This window comes from Hesperophylax consimilis, chromosome 12 (genome assembly GCF_061612785.1).
Source record: "Hesperophylax consimilis isolate HC1 chromosome 12, BYU_Hcon_1.0, whole genome shotgun sequence".
NCBI lineage: Eukaryota > Metazoa > Arthropoda > Insecta > Trichoptera > Limnephilidae > Hesperophylax > Hesperophylax consimilis.
Genome location: NC_142847.1, coordinates 13,887,872 through 13,906,947, shown reverse-complemented (window position 1 = coordinate 13,906,947; position 19,076 = coordinate 13,887,872). Strand labels below are relative to the sequence as shown.

The window sequence follows — 19,076 nt, the reverse complement described above, 5'->3', positions numbered from 1 at the left end:
ATTATGAAAGACCTCGTCAAACTGGAGACTACAATATTTCCCCTCTCAGTGTTTGAATTCCCCGCGCGCGCGTAGTTGTGTTAGTGTATCACGTGGTTCTTTCTTATCTCGACGGTTCGCGAATACTTAGAATCTGCAACGAATCGTGGTTCTAACGTTATTATTTTAACAAATTGTTTGTGGTCATATTTTTAGTGCAAATAAGTTTTGTGGTAATCAACATGTTTTGTTTTTTTAAATGAAATAAGTTGTTATATCCGCCTTTCGAGTGAAAAAGTAATAATATACATTTTATTTTAATTATCTGTATTTAGAAACTAATTATTGTGTTAATTTGTCTTTTTTCCTAATTTTTTTTTGTGTAACCCTCCATCATGGCTCGACGCGACTTGTTTGATGACCAAATAAGAGAATATTGTCTCGATTTTATATCTGTTAAATTCTTTTATTGTACACAACACCATACAAAATTCAGGTATGAGCTTCCCCGATTATCAGTTATGTGTGATAAGACAAGTAATCGCAAAACACCACAAAAAACTCAACTCTACTCAACTCCTCATTCGTCTCATCATGACACACCATTACGTCTGCTTTCAAAAGAGATTGTAAACATCAAAACAATCCAAGCCATACAGAGCCTGCCATGTTTGTGCGAATACAAAGCTTAAACAAAGTCGCAGAAAAATGGCTCGATATGTGTTCCCAGTGTAATGTGGCATTGTGTATTCTTTCTTGTTTTAAAGTCTACCATTCGAATAAAAACTATTAACATAAATAATACGATAAGAAACTGTAAATAAAAGTTTAATAAATAATTAAGTTTAAAACAATAATATTATCACAATTGTATCGTGAGAAATTTAATGGTGAGCCGTTGCAGAGGTCCCACTTCGGAGACGTGAATACTGATATTACTATAGTATGTCTGTATGTGTTGGTGAGATTACTGATTTGATAATGGCGGCGGGTCGAAGTTTGTTGATGTTTCATAGATAGTTTTTATTCGTCAAATAATGCAACAATTCATAAAGATATCTTGTTTAGACTTTTTAAAAGTGTAACGTAAACAAGTTTTTTTTGTTTTGGTAATAATTTACAATCTCTAAGTGCTGAGGATAATAAATAATGAGGCAATGTAAAATATTCTAAAAATCCTTGGCGTGGGAGTATGTATCTTGTGTTTACTTTCGGGCAGCAAAAGGGTTAATGGAAATAACAGCTTACGATTTTTTCGGGGTATTTGACGAAACAAAGAATGGGACATGTCGTGATAAAATTATATAGGTAAAGGCATTCTTTATACGTTTTACCGCGTCTTACCCCTCTTTTTTTAAAAACTGATAAAAAAAATTTGAAACTGACACCACGGTTTCAAAATTTTCTCGAATAACTCTTTCAGGACTTTTAGGTTTATGAATTACTTAATATTTCACTGTTTTGTCAATATTAAAGTGAGTACCTACTGTGTAGAAAAATCTTTTACAAAATTTCGTCACAACAGACCCCAGATTACGGATATAAAAAAAATGGTTCCTACGCAAGAAGTATTGTTCATAACCGTGGGATGTTAACACTGAACTGAACAAATTGTAAACGTCAAAATAAGTAAACATGGCGGCGGGCAAAGAGCGAGGACTTGGCAGAATTCAAGAAAAATTAAATGCTTCCATATCAGAAGGTTCATATTATGAAGCTCATCAACTTTATAAAACATTATACTTCAGGTGAACGAAATATAAATACACAATAACCAAACTAAGTAAAGAAATCACACATATTGCACTGTCGTTCATACATAACCTTCTTTTTCAGACTTTTAGGCCAAAGTAAATTCGTGGAATTAATAGATTTATTAGAAAATGGAGCTCGGTTATTACTCGAGAAGCAACAAATGGAAAGCGGCTCCGACCTTGCCATTATACTTATTGATGTTCTGATCAAATCTAAAATAGAAATAACTGAAGAGTGGATAAGCAAAGTAACCAAATTGTTTTCGTTGATGAATCCTTCCATGCCAGAGAGAGAGACTTATGTGGCTAACGCTACGAGATGGTCTATGGGAACTAAAACCTCTGGGCATCCTTCTTTCCATTCGGTAAGCCCATTCAGTTAGAAATTATTTAGGTCTTATCTGTGTAGAAAATATCAAACATTTTTCATATAAAACAAGGCTTGCAGGTTATAGTAACTAGTTTAGGTGCATGCTACATGCAAATAGTGGTTGAACGATTTGGTGGGATAATTTATAGTATAAATAACATTAATGAATCGATGGCAACTAACACCTGTTATAAAGATGTCAAGTGTTTTGCAAAATGCGCTTCAGGTTTCAGTCTAGTGCAAATAACGTGCAGAAATAACAACTACTTGCTCGTATATTAAATACTACGATAAATCAACATACCTACACCTAAATGTAATATTGTTAAAAAAATTGACTAAATTACTTTTATCATGCTTTTCATATACTCGGCCCAGTCTTTATTCTCAAATAATGTTCTTGTAAGTGAGATTGCTGCACATGAATATTTTATGTTATAATTGTAATTTGCATACATAGGTATTACATAATATATATTTTAAATGTTTATTAAAAAAAAAGTTACATGGTAATCATTTATTTGTATAAGATGTACCACCATAATAAAGGTAGGCTTGTGTGTAGGGGGAATTGCCCCATGGTTTTTTTTTAACATTTTGGAGCTGGGAGAATTGATGTTTAATCGATTTTTCATATATTCTAAATAATTTATTTAGAATATTATAATAATAATAATATTTGGATGATTTGTATAGTGCCATTTTTGTGCAAAATCACCTCAAGGGCGCTGTTATCTTTGTAAATTTGTAATATTGTGTGTTTTATCTGCTATTTTATCTTCATATATTATGTTATTTAGTGTAAATCTCACCTGAGGTGAACCTTCACAAAGCTATGATCTAAAAATGACTAAAAATATATATATATATATCAAATAGAGTTTAATAAAAGTAGCCCTAAATTTTAATTGTCTCTCTGAAAGACTGCGAATGATGTAATTAATAAATTAATTGTATGTAGTTTATTAAACTATTTATAAAAAAAGTAGTAAAAATGTGAAAACAACATGTAAATCGATAGAAAATGTATTTATATTAGACTAGTACAGCTGCATTTAAGATTTTTTTGCAATTTAAAGCCAAGGTCTACGATTAAATCTTAAAATTAAACAGTTTGTTGTTTCACCTGTAAAGTTTTACTAAATTTATTCTATTTATTAAACTTAAAATATTTCCACTTCGTGTAGTCTAATATAAACATACATTTTAATGTGAATATCTTAATAGAAATATATATAGTACATATTAATTAATGTGACGAAATGTTGCTTCTCTTCATCTAAATAATAATTATAATAATTTTTTAAATGTATAATATAATAACAACTGATGAATGTTTGAAAGTGAGCGACACACCTAGAGGAATAAATAAAACAGCTGCGGATCTAGTAATAACTCTATATTCATTGAAACAGACTAAAATTAAGCGTTCCGGACAGACTCAAACGTGGGACCTAGGACCTGGGATTACTACGTCACAACTGAAAAGAAATAAATGTATTAATACCTTGAATAAGTGAAACAGAGATTGGGATTGATCACTCCCCCCAGACTCGATAGTGACAGACCACTGACGTGGGACCTAGGACCTCTAGGACTTCGATGTCACAACTGAATACGGAATAAATTTAATAATACCTCCAATAAGTGAAAGAGGTATGCAGATCTACGGGTTTTTATAGATTACTCTGCGGGATACTATTCATGATAGAGTCCTGCACAATATCTCCGGAAACTTCGCGGCGTGCCGCCCATAGTATCATAGAATAATATTTAAATACCTAAGAAACATTATAATATTGAAATCGTTTACAGTACATAGTAAACGTTTACCTTAATAAAACACTATACATACATTGAAATAATTTAACTGTAAAATAGAAATAAAAAATTATGGTGGCGTTAAAAATCGTAGAATACAAGGCCGAAGGTAAGGAATGAAGAATCAATTCTGTTTGAAATTGAGAATCAGATCGAGTGTGTTACAAGATTGAATTTATTCATTTACATAATCCATTCATTCAATTTTACCCACGTCTAACACTGGCCTTATATAAATTATGATTCCCTAACACTCATTTTTCTTTGGTTGGCTTGAGACTGCCTTCCTTTGTTCTACGTTCAGTTCATATTATTTGTATTCTAATTTCTATTGTGCGTTATTCATAAACATTTATAATTGCTATGTAAATAAATCCATTCTTATTGACCTTTGGTGAGTCGCTTCATTAATACGTACTAAAATCTTAAAAAATGACCTCTTTGAATCACTACATATATTAAATATTAGTATTCAACTTGTAGGAATCCACCACAACATGATTTCTGAAATGATCTTGTTTCCTAAAGTGTCTTGCCGTGCGGAACTCGCCGCCTAAATAGCGCTTCATTCCGGACGATGTTAGGGTGCGATCTTTTAGTTTTGGCCAAACTATAGCCCATCAAGACTACAAATAGAATATCAAGTCCATTTGTACCTCAATAGGGAAAATTAATGCATCCACATTATAAAAATATTTCCTCTTCTATTTCAGCAAATTGCTAAGATCTACTGGGAGCAGAAGAATACACAGTCGGCGCGTCAGCACTTCCTGCGCTCCAACGATGGCGAGTCCTTCGGCACCATGCTGATCGAGATGCATACCAGCCGCGGCTTCAAGAGCGAGGTGGACATCTTCGTGGCGCAGGCCGTCCTGCACACGCTCACTCTGCGCAGGAAGGAGTTGGCGCAGGACACCTTCAGGCAGTACATCGCCAAGCATCCGGACATAAAACAGTCCGGGGTGCCGTTTGCGATGCCCATGCTGAATTTTATAAGCTTTCTTCTCGAGTGTATAGAATTGTAAGTAATCATTGGTTTATTTCATAGATAATAGCAACTTAGTTAGATATGGCATGGAAGCGTGCTGATTGTGGTCGAGCTGCACCTAAATTTCAGGGACTATCAAAACAGCAGAGTCAAAGAAAGTTATGAGTTTTGTGTGTAGGTAGGAACAAAGGCTGGGCGCCGCTGTGCATAGATGCGTTTTACAAAAAATATGGGTGGATGACACTTTTGTGTGTGCAATTTCATATTGATGGTGGTTCATGGCCCATCTCCCTTGATTCTATTATGTATGGTTTATTTTTGGCTAGTAAAGATTCACTACCCAATTTTGCCCGAGTTTCAACACTTTTTTTTCTTATTGAATGTCTGAAAAATATAGAATATTATGCAATTCTAAGGTTAGTATTGATATATTTTTACTCACCAGTTTCAAACAGCCATCAAATCTCCACATTTATGTGAACTTTTTAACCTACTGAAATACCTATTTTGGCTTCCCATCCTTACAAATTAATGTGCATGGAAAAATTATTGCGTATTTTAGAAATAGATTAATTTTTGGTGTTGGGTTTTTACTCTGTGATCAAAATGGTTTTTTTCAAGGCAGATCTGTTGAATCGAACCTAGGACAGTCTACTGATTTTGTTCTCAACTCTATGGATAGTGGGAAACAGGTTTCCATTTATACAGATTTTTCAAAGGCATTTGACAAAGTAAATCACGACATACTGTTAAACATGCTCTTGAAAATCGATGTATGTGGAAATCTTCTGAGATGGTTCTCTTCTTATGTTAAAAATAGAACTGAGGCTGTCGCCTTAATAGGTTACATGTCACAAATTATAACTATTCCATCAGGGGTACCTCAAGGCTCCCATTTAGGGCCTCTCTTGTTTATTTTATATACAAATGACATTAAAAGTATTATTAGTCATTCTTGTTTCCTATTTTACGCAGATGACATGAAATTATATAAATTTAACAGCAACCAGTTACAAGAAGACGTTAGCAAAATTGCAAAAATAATCAACTTTATCTAAATACAGACAAGTGTAATGTTATTACCTTTACACATAAAAAACAGCCAATTGATTATGCTTACAAATTAAACAATGTACCCCTACAATGAGTAGAAATAATCAGAGATCTTGGAGTACTGCTAGATTCTAAAATGTTATTTAAGGATCATATTGAAAATATTTTAAATAAAGCTTATAAAGAATGAGGCTTCATTATATGCTTTACAAAGCCTTTCACATGTCATATGTAAGGTCAGGTCACAACTCGAGTTCGCCTCAGTGATTTGAAATCCTCAATATCAAACATTCATTGGTCGTATTGCTTTAGTGATCATCGGTTTGACCTTACCGCTTTATATAAATGCTGAAAATTTTCCGATGCCTTATATTTATACAAAATCATGAACTGTCTTGTTGATTCATCATATCTGCTAGAACATATTGCATTTCATTGCCCTGAACACAACACCAAATCGAACGACTTATTTAGAACACCACACTAGAAATCCAAATATGCGTAAAACTCTTTAATAGGACGTATCTGTAAAACTCACAATGCCTCTAGAGATGTAGACATTTTCAACTGTAACTTGAAATCATATAAAATGCAGCTCACTAAACTGATAAAATTAAAATTCTTTTATTTTGTGAAAAATTTTATCATCGTAGTTTATTTTATTGTTTTGAATAGTATGATAATGCAAAAACTCTATTTCTTTACTTGTTTTATAACATGTAATTCCTTATAATGTTTATTTATTTTTTGTCATTTATAAATATATCGTGCAAGTACAAATACTAAATCAATAACTAAACTTAATACATAGAACTTTATTGGCCTAGAGCCCTAGAACAAATGCATAATTATTGTTTATGCTTAAATGTACGACTGTTTGTTTCCTAAATAAAAAAAAATAATGGGTCTAACCTTCACTGACACAATACATGTTACAGGTGTTATACTTGCAGTAAACATTTATTATATGTAATAGAAATTGATTTTCATTTATTTTTAAAGAAAGACAAACATTCCAGGGTTACGAATGAGTTGAAAATTGAACTCGTGATGCATGGGTGGGAACCAGATGTGATGACAACTCAGTTACTGACTGCTCATTTCGCATATTGATGATAATAATTACTAAATGGTTGCAAGAATTTATTGACATCTGACAGAAATTTGGCTCACTTAACAGATGCCACAATCTATACAGGGTGTATCGGCACTAACCCGACAAACTTTAACCAGCTATTCCTTAGCACATTTGGAGTAAAAAATGTTATGTGCACTTTGCTGTCCGGTAACGTTTTTTTTTAATAAAAAATTAATTAAACATATTTTCACCACATGTCACCACTGTTTTATCCTTTGTCAAAATTTGAAAGCAACATCGCAACTCTCGCGTGTTGCTGCGAACGAAGCCCGTATTACATAATCCAGTACCAGAAAAGAAATATTTTATTTAACAATAATGATTATTCACATTTTTCGTATGCGAATCACTGATTGTCTTCTTGTATTGTACACATCAGTTTTATTTTTGTATCTAAATTGTTTCACCTCTGGAATGCTTTGGTTTCACCTCTTACGCGTTTCACGTATTAAATAGTCTAATTTTGAAACTAAGAAACTAATTAGTAGATTTCCTGAATTTATAATCGAAGTCCAATAATTCTGAGCACTTTTAAAAACAATTTTCCTCACTTAGGTACTTATCAATAATAATAATTGGATTATTTGAACAGCGCCGTTGTTTTTTAAATCACCGTAAGTGCTCTGTCAAAATGTTACTTGCTAGGCTATCCTACAACGTATATTTTTTAATAAATTTAGTTATTTACAACTTCGCGGAATGTGATTTATGAATATTATTGCTTATGTTAAAAGCCTTCCAGAATTACCGGAATATAACGAGCAGCTTGACACACTTAAGTTTATTTCCACTAATTTGAAGGTACAAAGAATGTATAGTTTTAAAAACAATCCCGATGAATCAAAAAACGGTTCATATAAAACTGCTGCGCAACACACTGAGACAAAGGAAAGCACTCACACAAACGTCATGACTGCATTGGATTGACCACCTGCAAATGAATGCTGCCAGATTGCTAATTTATTTAAACAATAATTATTAAATTTTATTTAAAATATCGCAATTTTTTTAAAAAATCGACAATAAATTACAACTATAATTTAAAAAAAATATTCTTAACCCCACGCTTTTTCGTAATTGATTAATTAATTCAGAATTTAAACGTTGCTTGAAATGACTAGCCGTATTTGGTGACCAGATCTGAATATCCAGGTTCAGAATTTAAACGTTGCTTGAAATGACTAGCCGTATTTGGTGACCAGATCTGAATATCCAGGTTTAGAATTTAAACGTTGCTTGAAATGACTAGCCGTATTTGGTGACCAGATCTGAATATCCAGGTTCAGAATTTAAACGTTGCTTGAAATGACTAGCCGTATTTGGTGACCAGATCTGAATATCCAGGTTTAGAATTTAAACGTTGCTTGAAATGACTAGCCGTATTTGGTGACCAGATCTGAATATCCAGGTTCAGAATTTAAACGTTGCTTGAAATGACTAGCCGTATTTGGTGACCAGATCTGAATATCCAGGTTTAGAATTTAAACGTTACTTGAAATGACTAGCCGTATTTGGTGACCAGATCTGAATATCCAGGTTCAGAATTTAAACGTTGCTTGAAATGACTAGCCGTATTTGGTGACCAGATCTGAATATCCAGGTTTAGAATTTAAACGTTGCTTGAAATGACTAGCCGTATTTGGTGACCAGATCTGAATATCCAGGTACTTCCTCACCTTCCACTCCTTCCCTTAGCCATAAAACTTACCCCAATTCAACATAAAAATTGTTTAAATTATCGGATGTAATGAAATGCATAATAATTAGACCCCAAAATACTTAATTATTCAGGGAAATAAACCCCTGAGTCATCAGTTGGAAATACCAACGACATTAAGTGAAATTAACAATGCAATAATCCTATTATTGCATTGTTTAAAATTTCACTTAATTATTAGCATTAGCAAATAATATTGGGATTAGCAAATAATAATTTACGACAATTTACTCGGAAATCAATAAAGCCAGAATAATAAAAAAAGAAAGTTATCACTTACGTCGTCTGTAAGTGGCTTTACCAAAGTTTGATAATGCCGTCAGAAGGTGAAACAGCTGTCACGCGTAATAATAATTACAACTAGCAGAACTTGTTTATAAACACACTGTTTTTATAAATTTTTTAATAAGACTGTTAAAATAAAAAAAATCTCTAAATTGAAATGGAGTTCTACAAACTAAACTTAAAATCAAATAAATTTATTGCGAAGGTTCAAAGTACTGTACTGTAATATTATATTAAATAATTTTTACGTGTTTAATTATTGTTTAAAGTCAGATTAAAGCGATTAAAAAACCCACCTGGCAATTCTTATTCGAGTTTCGTTGTTTTTACGTATTGGCGCGCTTACAAGCATCAGTCGTCTCATTTTTAACCATTAATATTTAGTGTGTAGGAAAGAGAGAAGACGCTTTTCGACACACTTGTCGAAAAACTTGTTGAATGCCGACGGGCATACTCTTCTACAGATTTTATTAAATATTGATATGTAGGTAATATTGATGTGTAAATGAATGACATTGTGAGAATTTTACCAATAAATAATAAATGAAAATGCGGACATGTAGTTTATGTTAATTTTTTTATTGGAGCATTTGTTCGAAGTGACTACCATTATTTTCGATGCAAGCGTGTAGTCTTGTTATATTTTGATTATTTAAGTTTGCAGGATTTGCTTTAATTTCTGCAGCGGCTTCCATCACTCGTTCGAGCAGTTGCTCTCTTGAGGCTATTGGCTTAGCATACACTTTTTCCTTGAGAGCCCCCCACAGGTAGTAATCCAGGGGGGTCAGGTCGGGTGATCTTGGTGGCCAAGCAATGGCCGGACTTCCACGGCCTATCCAACGACCAGGAAACTCGACATCCAAGTAGTTCCGCACGGCAATCGAATAGTGTGGTGGGGCTCCATCGTGCTGGAACCACATTCTCCGTAGTAATTCGAGGTTCACATCTTCCAGAATCTCGCCCAGTTGCACTTGTAAGAACTCCAAATACATCGGTCCATTTAGTCTGGGAGGCAACTCGATTGGACCGAGTATTTGATTTCCCAGGATTCCTGCCCACATGTTGATGGAAAATCTGTCCTGGCTCGACGACTCCCGAACAAGCTTGGGGTTTTGTTCAGCCCAATGGTGCAAGTTGTGCACATTTAGCACTCCTGTTTTAGTGAACTGTGCTTCGTCGGTAAACAATATGTTTTTCATGAAGTCTGCATCTCTTATGACATTATGCAGCATTCTTCTGCAGTACACGACTCTGGAAAAGTGGTCATTCTCCATGAGGCCTTGGCAGCGCCTATAGTGAAAAGGTTTGAGCCCGTGCTTCTTCAGAACTCTCCATACCGCCATGTGTTCCCTGTGTCCTATCATCAGAGCGACCCGACGCACGGACAGCGTGGGGTCTTCGGTAATTAAGTTCAGGATTCTCTCCTCAACTGCCACAGGAACGATGTTGTGTCCTCCGCCGGCGCCTTCAATCCGTCCGATGCCACAGTCACGCAATTGTTGATACATCTGAAACAAAACAACAAATAACAACTGCTTTTATTATTCAGCTCAGTAATAATGTCAAATAAACAATCGCGGGCTTTTTCACTCATTTTATTTTTAAAGAACACTTATTTTAGGCACATATCAGAAAACTTACGTTTTCTCTTCATTTATTTCATTTTTTTATAGTAAAATGTATAACAAAGTGTTTTAAATTATAATTTTCTTAACTAGGTACGGTTGATATCTTGGATTCACAGGGGTGAAATTGAATTCAAGTAATTTAAATAATCCCATGGTGAGAAAGGGAGTGAATTCAATTGCAGTGAATGATGCATTTATTAGAGATTAAAATTAATTAACTTTTTAAAACGCCGTTTAGTGACCACTGAACACAAATCACCTAAAGTACAATTTACATTTTTAAAGTTGGTGGCCCCTTGTTATGTTTTTAATGTTCCCAGTTTAAATTTCAAAAGCGCTTTTTGGCATTATCAATGAATGTAAATAGTTTCAATAAACAATTGATAGGGTACAAACCTGGACAAAGGTAGCATGGTGTGGGACGCGTCTTCCAGGAAACCTCATGCGATACTCCCTTACGGCTGCTCGTGAATTTCCATTGCAAAATCCATAAACAAAAACAATATCTGCTTGCTCGGCAGGTGGATAATTGAGGGGCATATTTCAACAGTAAAAACTTAGATAACAAAACAAAAACGAAACTAGAAACTTGATGACATGCGAACTCCCAAAACAGCACTGACCACTGATACGAGACGGGGTGGCGGGAACCACACGGGACTTGAGACAGAATATGTGTGAAAGAGATGACAGTAGCGCGGCGTTGCCAATTATTTTACCCCTATACTGTGGGCAGTAGCGGAGTGTGGAAATTTTATTTATTTTTTGTTTTTAAAAGAAAAAAAATGTTACCGGACAGCAAAGTGTACATAACATTTTTTACTCCAAATGTGCTAAGGAATAGCTGGTTAAAGTTTGTCGGGTTAGTGCCGATACACCCTGTATAAATAAAAATGTTTGTTTGTTCAAAACCTTACATCACTGAAAGTTCTTACAGATTGCGTTGAAATTTTGACACAACGTTGCATTCGAATATGTGTGTTTTTATATACCTATATTATATAGATGTCACCTTTAAGAACCTAAAAGCTTTTTGACCTAAAAGCAACATGCGCTGTTGTTTTTCTATCTGCACAGATAGACTGTGTACCAGTACAAATTATTGTAGATGTAGTTCAGACAGATTTCTGCCTTACAGTTAAGAGATTTAATCAATAAATAAAAAACAATGCATTTTTTGTTTCCCAGGAAGCACATGGAGAAGTTCAAAGAGATTGTTGAGAAATATCAGAAACATATCGTGGCCAGGGATGCATCGTACGCTGATTACTTGGAAAAGATTGGCAATATTTACTTTGGCATTCCGATAAAGCCAAAGCAGCGAGGCAACGGCCTTATGGGCAACTTCCTCAACTCCCTGATGACCAACATGGACATTGGAGACAGTTCATCAGACGAGGAGTACTCCAATGCTAGGACACACCAGACCCAGCCTGTTGATCTTGAATAACACCCAAAGACATTAACCTTTTCAACGCAATATATCCCATCAGGCGGCACACAAATACACAAAAAAAGTTTCTCTAAAACACAATGTGTTTTAGTAATAACTGCCGATGGTTCACGTATATTATGCTAGCGACAGCCGCGTAGATGAGGTTAACTAACTATGAGTCAATAACTGGCCATTTTCATAATTTTGGGACGGTGTTTTTTTAAACAAGTACCCAAGCTTTCAAATATAAATTTATTCATTTTTGTTTTAGTATGGGATATCTTGAGGATCTTCAATGATTTTTTCTTAATAATAGGATTTACATTATTGTAATAATGTCAGTCAGCGTGCAAAACTGTCAATCTACATTTTGGGTAAAATGCAACTTTGTTTGAAATTTACGCTCCTTGCCTATTTATTGAATGTCCCATACAGATTGTACCAACATTTTTTAAGCAAAAGAAAACGAGTAGTTTAAGGACGGGTTGTTTCAGAAAATTTGAACAATTCATCAAATTTCACAGTTAATTTTCAAGGACTGTGAAAGTTAACTTAGTTTAACTATTGAACTGTGTACTAAGATGCTTTTTGTGTGAATACCATTTTATGTGAGTCCAAACTGTCCAGCACCAATGGGACTACGGCATCCCCAATTGAAGGGAATGGGGAGAAATAGTAAGGTTGGGAATTACCAGGCCATTCAGATCTGGTTTTGCACGCTGACCAACAATATCTTTATTAGACCGCCAGCTTAATTTACCCCACTTAAATATTCTAGTTTCATCACGTAAACTTAACAGATTGCCTAAGATGGTGCTCAATTAAAAAAGTTTTTTTTGTTGTATATAATGAATTGTTTTTGAATTAATTAGATATTTAACTATTGATAATTCGACACGGAAGTACAAACTTACTTTATACAATAAACCACTACATTTTTACTATTCATCTAAACTTGCATCTAATTTTTACTTTGTAATGCAATTTCATTTTGCTTTAACGTTTTGGTGTATAAATATAATAATATACCCAGCAAGCCTAGCGATGAATTCTAAGGACAGACTATACAATTCTTATCATCCTAACGTTGTCCGGAATGAAGTGCAATGCTGAAAGCGAGGCTACCAATGAATGTTATTGAACTACTGATAAATCACACCCTTTTTTCGCATGGCAAGAGATGTACATTTGTGCTCCTTTTGCTTGCAGTCTAGCTATATATAATGGTTGCATCTACATATTTGCATAGCAATATTTTTGGTAACAATATTTTCAACTAGAATGATTCTCTTCACTTTATCTTACAATTAAATATTATTTCCCTGTATTTAAGAAAAAAAAATGTATCTTCAAAGCACTATTTATAAAACACGTGTTTAAAAAGTCTAAAGTTGTTAAGAATAAAGATTTTTTATACATACATAATCTTCTCGTTTAATTTTCTTACTGGATGGGTTTTACTTATTTATCCATAAAGTAAGTGCTCACATAACCGAAGCATACCATGACCGAGCCGTGAATCATGGGAAAGGTACAAAGCAACCACTTTGTTACTTTCCTGTAATTCGTGGATCGGTCATAGCACAGTCATTGTAAGCTCCGGTTATGTAGGCAGACTTCTTATATGTTAACTAACTAACCATCACGCCGTTTCCCCGCAGGGGTAGGCAGAGAGGACGGACCGCCAAACAACTCAGTCTTGGCACACACTCCTTGCCTCATTCATTATATCGTCTCATACATACTCTTCTATTGTTCTGACTCTTGACATGGCCCGACTCAAGTATCTGATTCACTTGGTCGTGCCATGTCTTCCTCGGGCGTCTCCGACTTCTGCTACCATTCACATTTGCATCGTATATTCTCCTTAGACTCCTTTCTTCGCTCATTCGCTCTACATGCCCAAACCATCTAAGCGTCCCTTTCACATTCACAGCTATATTGCACACTGTTTTCGTCCTCTCTCTTCCAAACACCATTACTTTAGACTTACTTACATTCATCATTAACTCATTCTTCATGCATACTTCGTTCATCCTAGACACGAGAGACTGTAGATCATCCATACTATTAGCAATCAGCACCGCATCATCAGCATACAAGAGGCAACATACTTTCAAATTACTCAAATTCGCGCCCAATCCCACCTCTTTCAATTCTTGCATACAATGCATCCATGTATAGATTGAATAACCATGGTGACATTACGCAGCCTTGTTTAATAATAATAATAATAATAATAAAAACGTTTATTTGACAATAATTTTTTACATGTTTGCATATAGTTTGTACACATACATTTAGATGATTATATTGTCAAAAGGGCAACTGCTCAGCTGTACATTCCGGATTTCTCCGGGAATGTAGCTGGTTTTCAGCAGTGCCTTTAATATAATGTGTTATAAATCGATAAATACAAATTTCTTTAAAATAAAATAAAATATAAATTCAGGATTAAATTTACATAAAATACATAGATAAAAATAAAAAAAAATAATAATCACAAGTAGGTGTCCCTTTCATTTTAAATTCAATCAATTATGATGTTGTGCGGTTGACTGTGCTGTCAGCAACCATTCGCTGCAGAGTTTCTTAAAGCACTGCAACGATGTTGTTGTTCGAATAGGCAGTGGTATTTTATTCCAAAGTTTTGACGATGAGTAGCTAAAACTACCCTCAAAAACAGCAGTTTTATGTTTGGGGAGAACAAGTAAATGGTCTCTTTGGCGTGTACTATGTGCATGTGAGTCACGGGACCACTGCAGTCTTTCAAACAGATAGGAAGGAACCTTTGAATTCATCAAGTTGAACAGTTGACACATTTGATGTAACTTCCTTCTGTTCGACATATTCAGTATTCGATGCCGATAGAGGTAAGGCGAGATATGCTCGCGTCTCGGGACATTATAGCAATATCGGACACATGCATTTTGGACTCGTTGTACTTGTTTTTGGGTTTTTTTCAATAAAGATGGACCGTAAACTGAGTCTCCATAGTCCAATATTGAGAGAACAAGACTATCAGTAATAATCTTGCGTAGTTTCACTGATATGTTATCTCTTATATTGTACAATAGACGAAGCCTCGAGTAGCACCACTGTGACCTGTTTTTAACATGTTCATCATACCTCAATCTACCGTCCACCATTATTCCAAGGTTGCGCGCAGCATCAACAAAGGGAACGGTGGTTTCATGTATTTTTACAACATGTCCTCCATTTTTTACGCATGATATTTTTTGCTTAGTTCCCATTAATAAAGCAACAGTTTTTTGAGGATTGAGAAGTAACGCGTGCTCCTTTGCCCAACTGCAAACTCTACGTAGGTCACCATTTACCATATCCACTGCCACATGAGTTTTACTTACGTCAAACGATAAATATAGTTGTGTGTCATCAGCATACATGTGCGAACCACAGTGTTCAATAGATTGCATCATGTCAGCGGTATATATAGCAAAAAGCAATGGCCCTAGTATCGATCCCTGGGGTACCCCTCTTGTTATTATAATGTCAGATGAATATTTTAGAGTCCCATTACTATCCTTGCAAACTGTGCGCTGAGTTCTATCTTTGAAGTAATTTTGAAACCATTTTATTGCTTCATCGTCAAAACCAAAGTAACGCAACTTTGCAATAAGTAATGGAATGCTCAGTAAGTCAAATGCCTTAGAGAAGTCCAGCAGAACTAGTATCGAGGCTTTGCCTGCATCAGTGGAGGCAAGAATATCATCTGTAATACATTGCAGAGCTGTTGTAGTGCTGTGGCCTTTACGAAACCCCGATTGATGACGAGGTATAATCCCGCATGTTTCAGCGTAGACTACTGTTTGCTCAAACACAACTTTTTCGAGTACCTTGGATAATGCTGGTAATATGCTAATCGGTCTGAGATCACTAATACTTGAAATTGGTTTCTTTTTCGGAATTGGTGTGACTAAACCATTTTTCCACAGTGCTGGAACTATACCTGTCCGTAATGATTGGTTAATAATGGTTGTTATAGTGCTGAGTGCATACAGAAGTATGAGTTTAATCATTGAGATACTTATTTTATCGCAACCGATAGCGTTTGATTTGATAGTATGAATGTGTTTTGATATTGTAGTTTCATCAACTATTTGAAGTGAAAATGATTTTGCTATAGAGTGATTTTGTGTATTATAATGGTTGACTAAAATTGGACTATGTTCTAGATTTTGACTGTGATTAATAAAATGATTATTTATGGCTTCTGGGTCATTTAAATGTGTTGGTATATCTCCGACTTTGTCTTTAACATGAAGGCAATTTTCTAAAGATTTCCAGAGTTTTTTTGAGTCATGTACATTATTATTGATGTTATATTCAAAAAATGCTTTTTTTTCTCTTTTCATGGAAGAGGTTACTAGATTTCGTAATTGTTTATAATAAGTGTAGTGTGAGTCTAATTTTGATTTTTAATACCTGATATACGCGCGATCTCGAATTTTCATCATATATTTAATGACATCTGTTATCCAAGGTTTGTGTTTGTCTTTAATGGTTATTGTCTGTTTTGGTGCATGCGTATCGTAGATATTCAATACGCACGCATTGAAGTGTGTGACCATACTGTCAACATCATTCAAAGCGCTTATGTGTTGCCATGGCCCGTTAGCCAAATCGGCATTTAGCCTATTCATGTCTATGTCTTTAGTGTTTCTGTAAGTTATTGTTTTTGGTATATATTTTGGTTTTGAAAATTTTAAGTCGCATATAACTAAACCATGGTCGCTTATAGTTTTATAATGGTAAATTTGTGTACGTGTAACTATTTCAGGTTTATTAGTGAATACCACATCTATAAGTGTCGAGGAAGTACCTGTTACTCTTGTTGGTTCGTTTACAGTTGGCGACATATTAAATGCTTGCAATGCATCTATTAACTTTTTTGCATCCGGTTCCTGTTTGTTTAATAAGTTTATATTTAAATCGCCAAGTAAAAAAAGTGTTTCACACTGAAACATGTGGTCAGATAAATTATCACTGATACAATCGATTGCGTCATTGACGAGGTTTTTACAAGTTCTGTATGCTGTGCCTAAACATATATCGATATTCGGAGCCTTAATTTTAAGCCACATTTGTTCCAAGTACTTGTTTTCGTGTGGTAGTATAACGCTTGATAATTCACGACGTACATAGAAACCAACACCTCCCCCACGTTTAGGACGAGGGGAAAGATATAAGTTATAACCCGGAATTGCTCTATCAGTTGTACCTTTGCTCGCATCAATCCAAGTTTCGTTCAAGGCTAATGCATCGATTTTGTGTTCTCTAATATAGATACATAGATCATCAAAGCCTGTACCAAGCGATTGTGCATTTAGAAAACCAATAGTCAGTCTACGTTTTTTATTATTATTTGGAGCCATTTATGTAATATGCAATCATCTTGAATGGTAAAGACAAGATATTGTAATATACAGTATTTGAACATAGAGAAGTTGAATGAAATAACAACATGGATAATTTAAGCAAACACAGCACAAGATTTAAATAATCTGGAGGTAATAAATAAAACATAAGGTTTTTAGCGCATGAGAAGTGAATGTAATGAACGTGTAGGAATTGTAAGATAAAGAGACATAAGAATAGAACAGAAAAAATAAAGTTGGAACTCAATACCACTGCCCGTCCGGTAAAATTAATAATATAATATGGTTGCCATAATGTCACACTACGCGCATAACAACAGCAATATAATAAATCGAGATCATCAATATTGGTAATACTTCGTATATTCTGGTGTACAATTTTTAGACTGTACGATTCCCAACAGTATTTATTTATGTCTTTAGGATTATCAACTACATAATTGTTGCATGTGAGCATAGATTCATCGGGAATTTCAAAAGAATGTTGGATCATTTTTAGAGTAAGTTATCTGTAAGTAAACCCACACGGTAATATTAATTTGGGATGGTAAATTTATGTTTTTGATGTGTGAACAAAGAGTACATAAGTTTGGTTGCTCAGTTATTGACATAAAATAATATACATGAATTATTGTAATACATAAATTGTGAGAAAACATTAGCCATTTCATGTTCTTCGAATGGTACAAATAAAAATTGCAATTGGTATTAGTGGTGAATTGAGGGTTAGCTAGTAATTTCTTATAATAAGGAAGTAAAGTAGCGGGGTCAGAGAGACACAATGATATAGTTGTAAATTTGTCATATAAGAATTTCCTGATAATGTGTGGGTAATATAAATGCACCACGATGTTAATAATTAAATTATTAATTGAAATGTCTGACATCGTGCGTATTTGGGGATTGAACAATGCAATATTGTAGTATTTTTTTGAAAGGAATAGAAATATCATGAAATATAGGAACACTCTGATTAACATTTTGAAAAGGGATACAGGTAGTATGGGTATGATTGCATTTGTGAGTCATAGTGCAAGTAAGATATTCTCAGAGGTGATATGTATAGCTCTCGATTCCGTGGTTTGGCGTATATATACTCGTCCCGCTTTTACCCATACGAATGCAAATTTTTTATCAATAGCCGTCTTCTTCGCTAGGTAAAGTAGGCGTTTATTTGTTGAAGTCAGGTGTTCCGATATATATACCGGCGTGCGCGGTCCGGAGAGTCCTATTGAGGTCGTGTTGAGTTTGTCTTCCTTAGTCACAGCATTCATATTGTACCTTTTTACATCGTTTAAAAAGACATCTCTTACGTGAACGTGCTTAAACCGCACAATTATAGGTCTGGTTTTTTGGGGGATTGTCTTACCCGGAGACCTATAGCTGGTCTCAATGTCATTTTTCGTAGTGTTTGTTTTTATTTCTTGATTTATGTTAAATAAAATATTTGCCAAATTCTCACCTTCAACCTCCGGTATACCTCTTATTTCGGCGGCAAAATTTTTTTGT

The 19,076-nt window shown here is 34.5% G+C and overlaps 1 protein-coding gene across 1 annotated transcript; it reads left to right on the top strand.

Annotated features, from left to right (window-relative positions):
- The first annotated feature begins 1,594 nt into the window (after positions 1 to 1,594).
- Positions 1,595 to 13,770, top strand: LOC149419184 (Golgi to ER traffic protein 4 homolog). The gene is made up of 4 exons (XM_089637722.1): positions 1,595 to 1,727; positions 1,816 to 2,098; positions 4,638 to 4,945; positions 11,922 to 13,770. Exons 1-4 carry the CDS (start codon positions 1,615 to 1,617, stop codon positions 12,181 to 12,183), a joined length of 966 nt encoding a protein of 321 aa, XP_089493848.1. The 5' UTR covers positions 1,595 to 1,614; the 3' UTR covers positions 12,184 to 13,770.
- Positions 13,771 to 19,076: the final 5,306 nt, after the last annotated feature.

Bases quoted from the DNA above. Each gene is read 5' to 3' on its own strand.
- LOC149419184 (XM_089637722.1), top strand. From the start codon at position 1,615: ATGGCGGCGGGCAAAGAGCGAGGACTTGGCAGAATTCAAGAAAAATTA. The intron at 1,728-1,815 runs GTGAACGAAATA...CTTCTTTTTCAG, and splicing joins TATAAAACATTATACTTCAG to ACTTTTAGGCCAAAGTAAAT. The intron at 4,946-11,921 runs GTAAGTAATCAT...TTTGTTTCCCAG, and splicing joins CTTCTCGAGTGTATAGAATT to GAAGCACATGGAGAAGTTCA.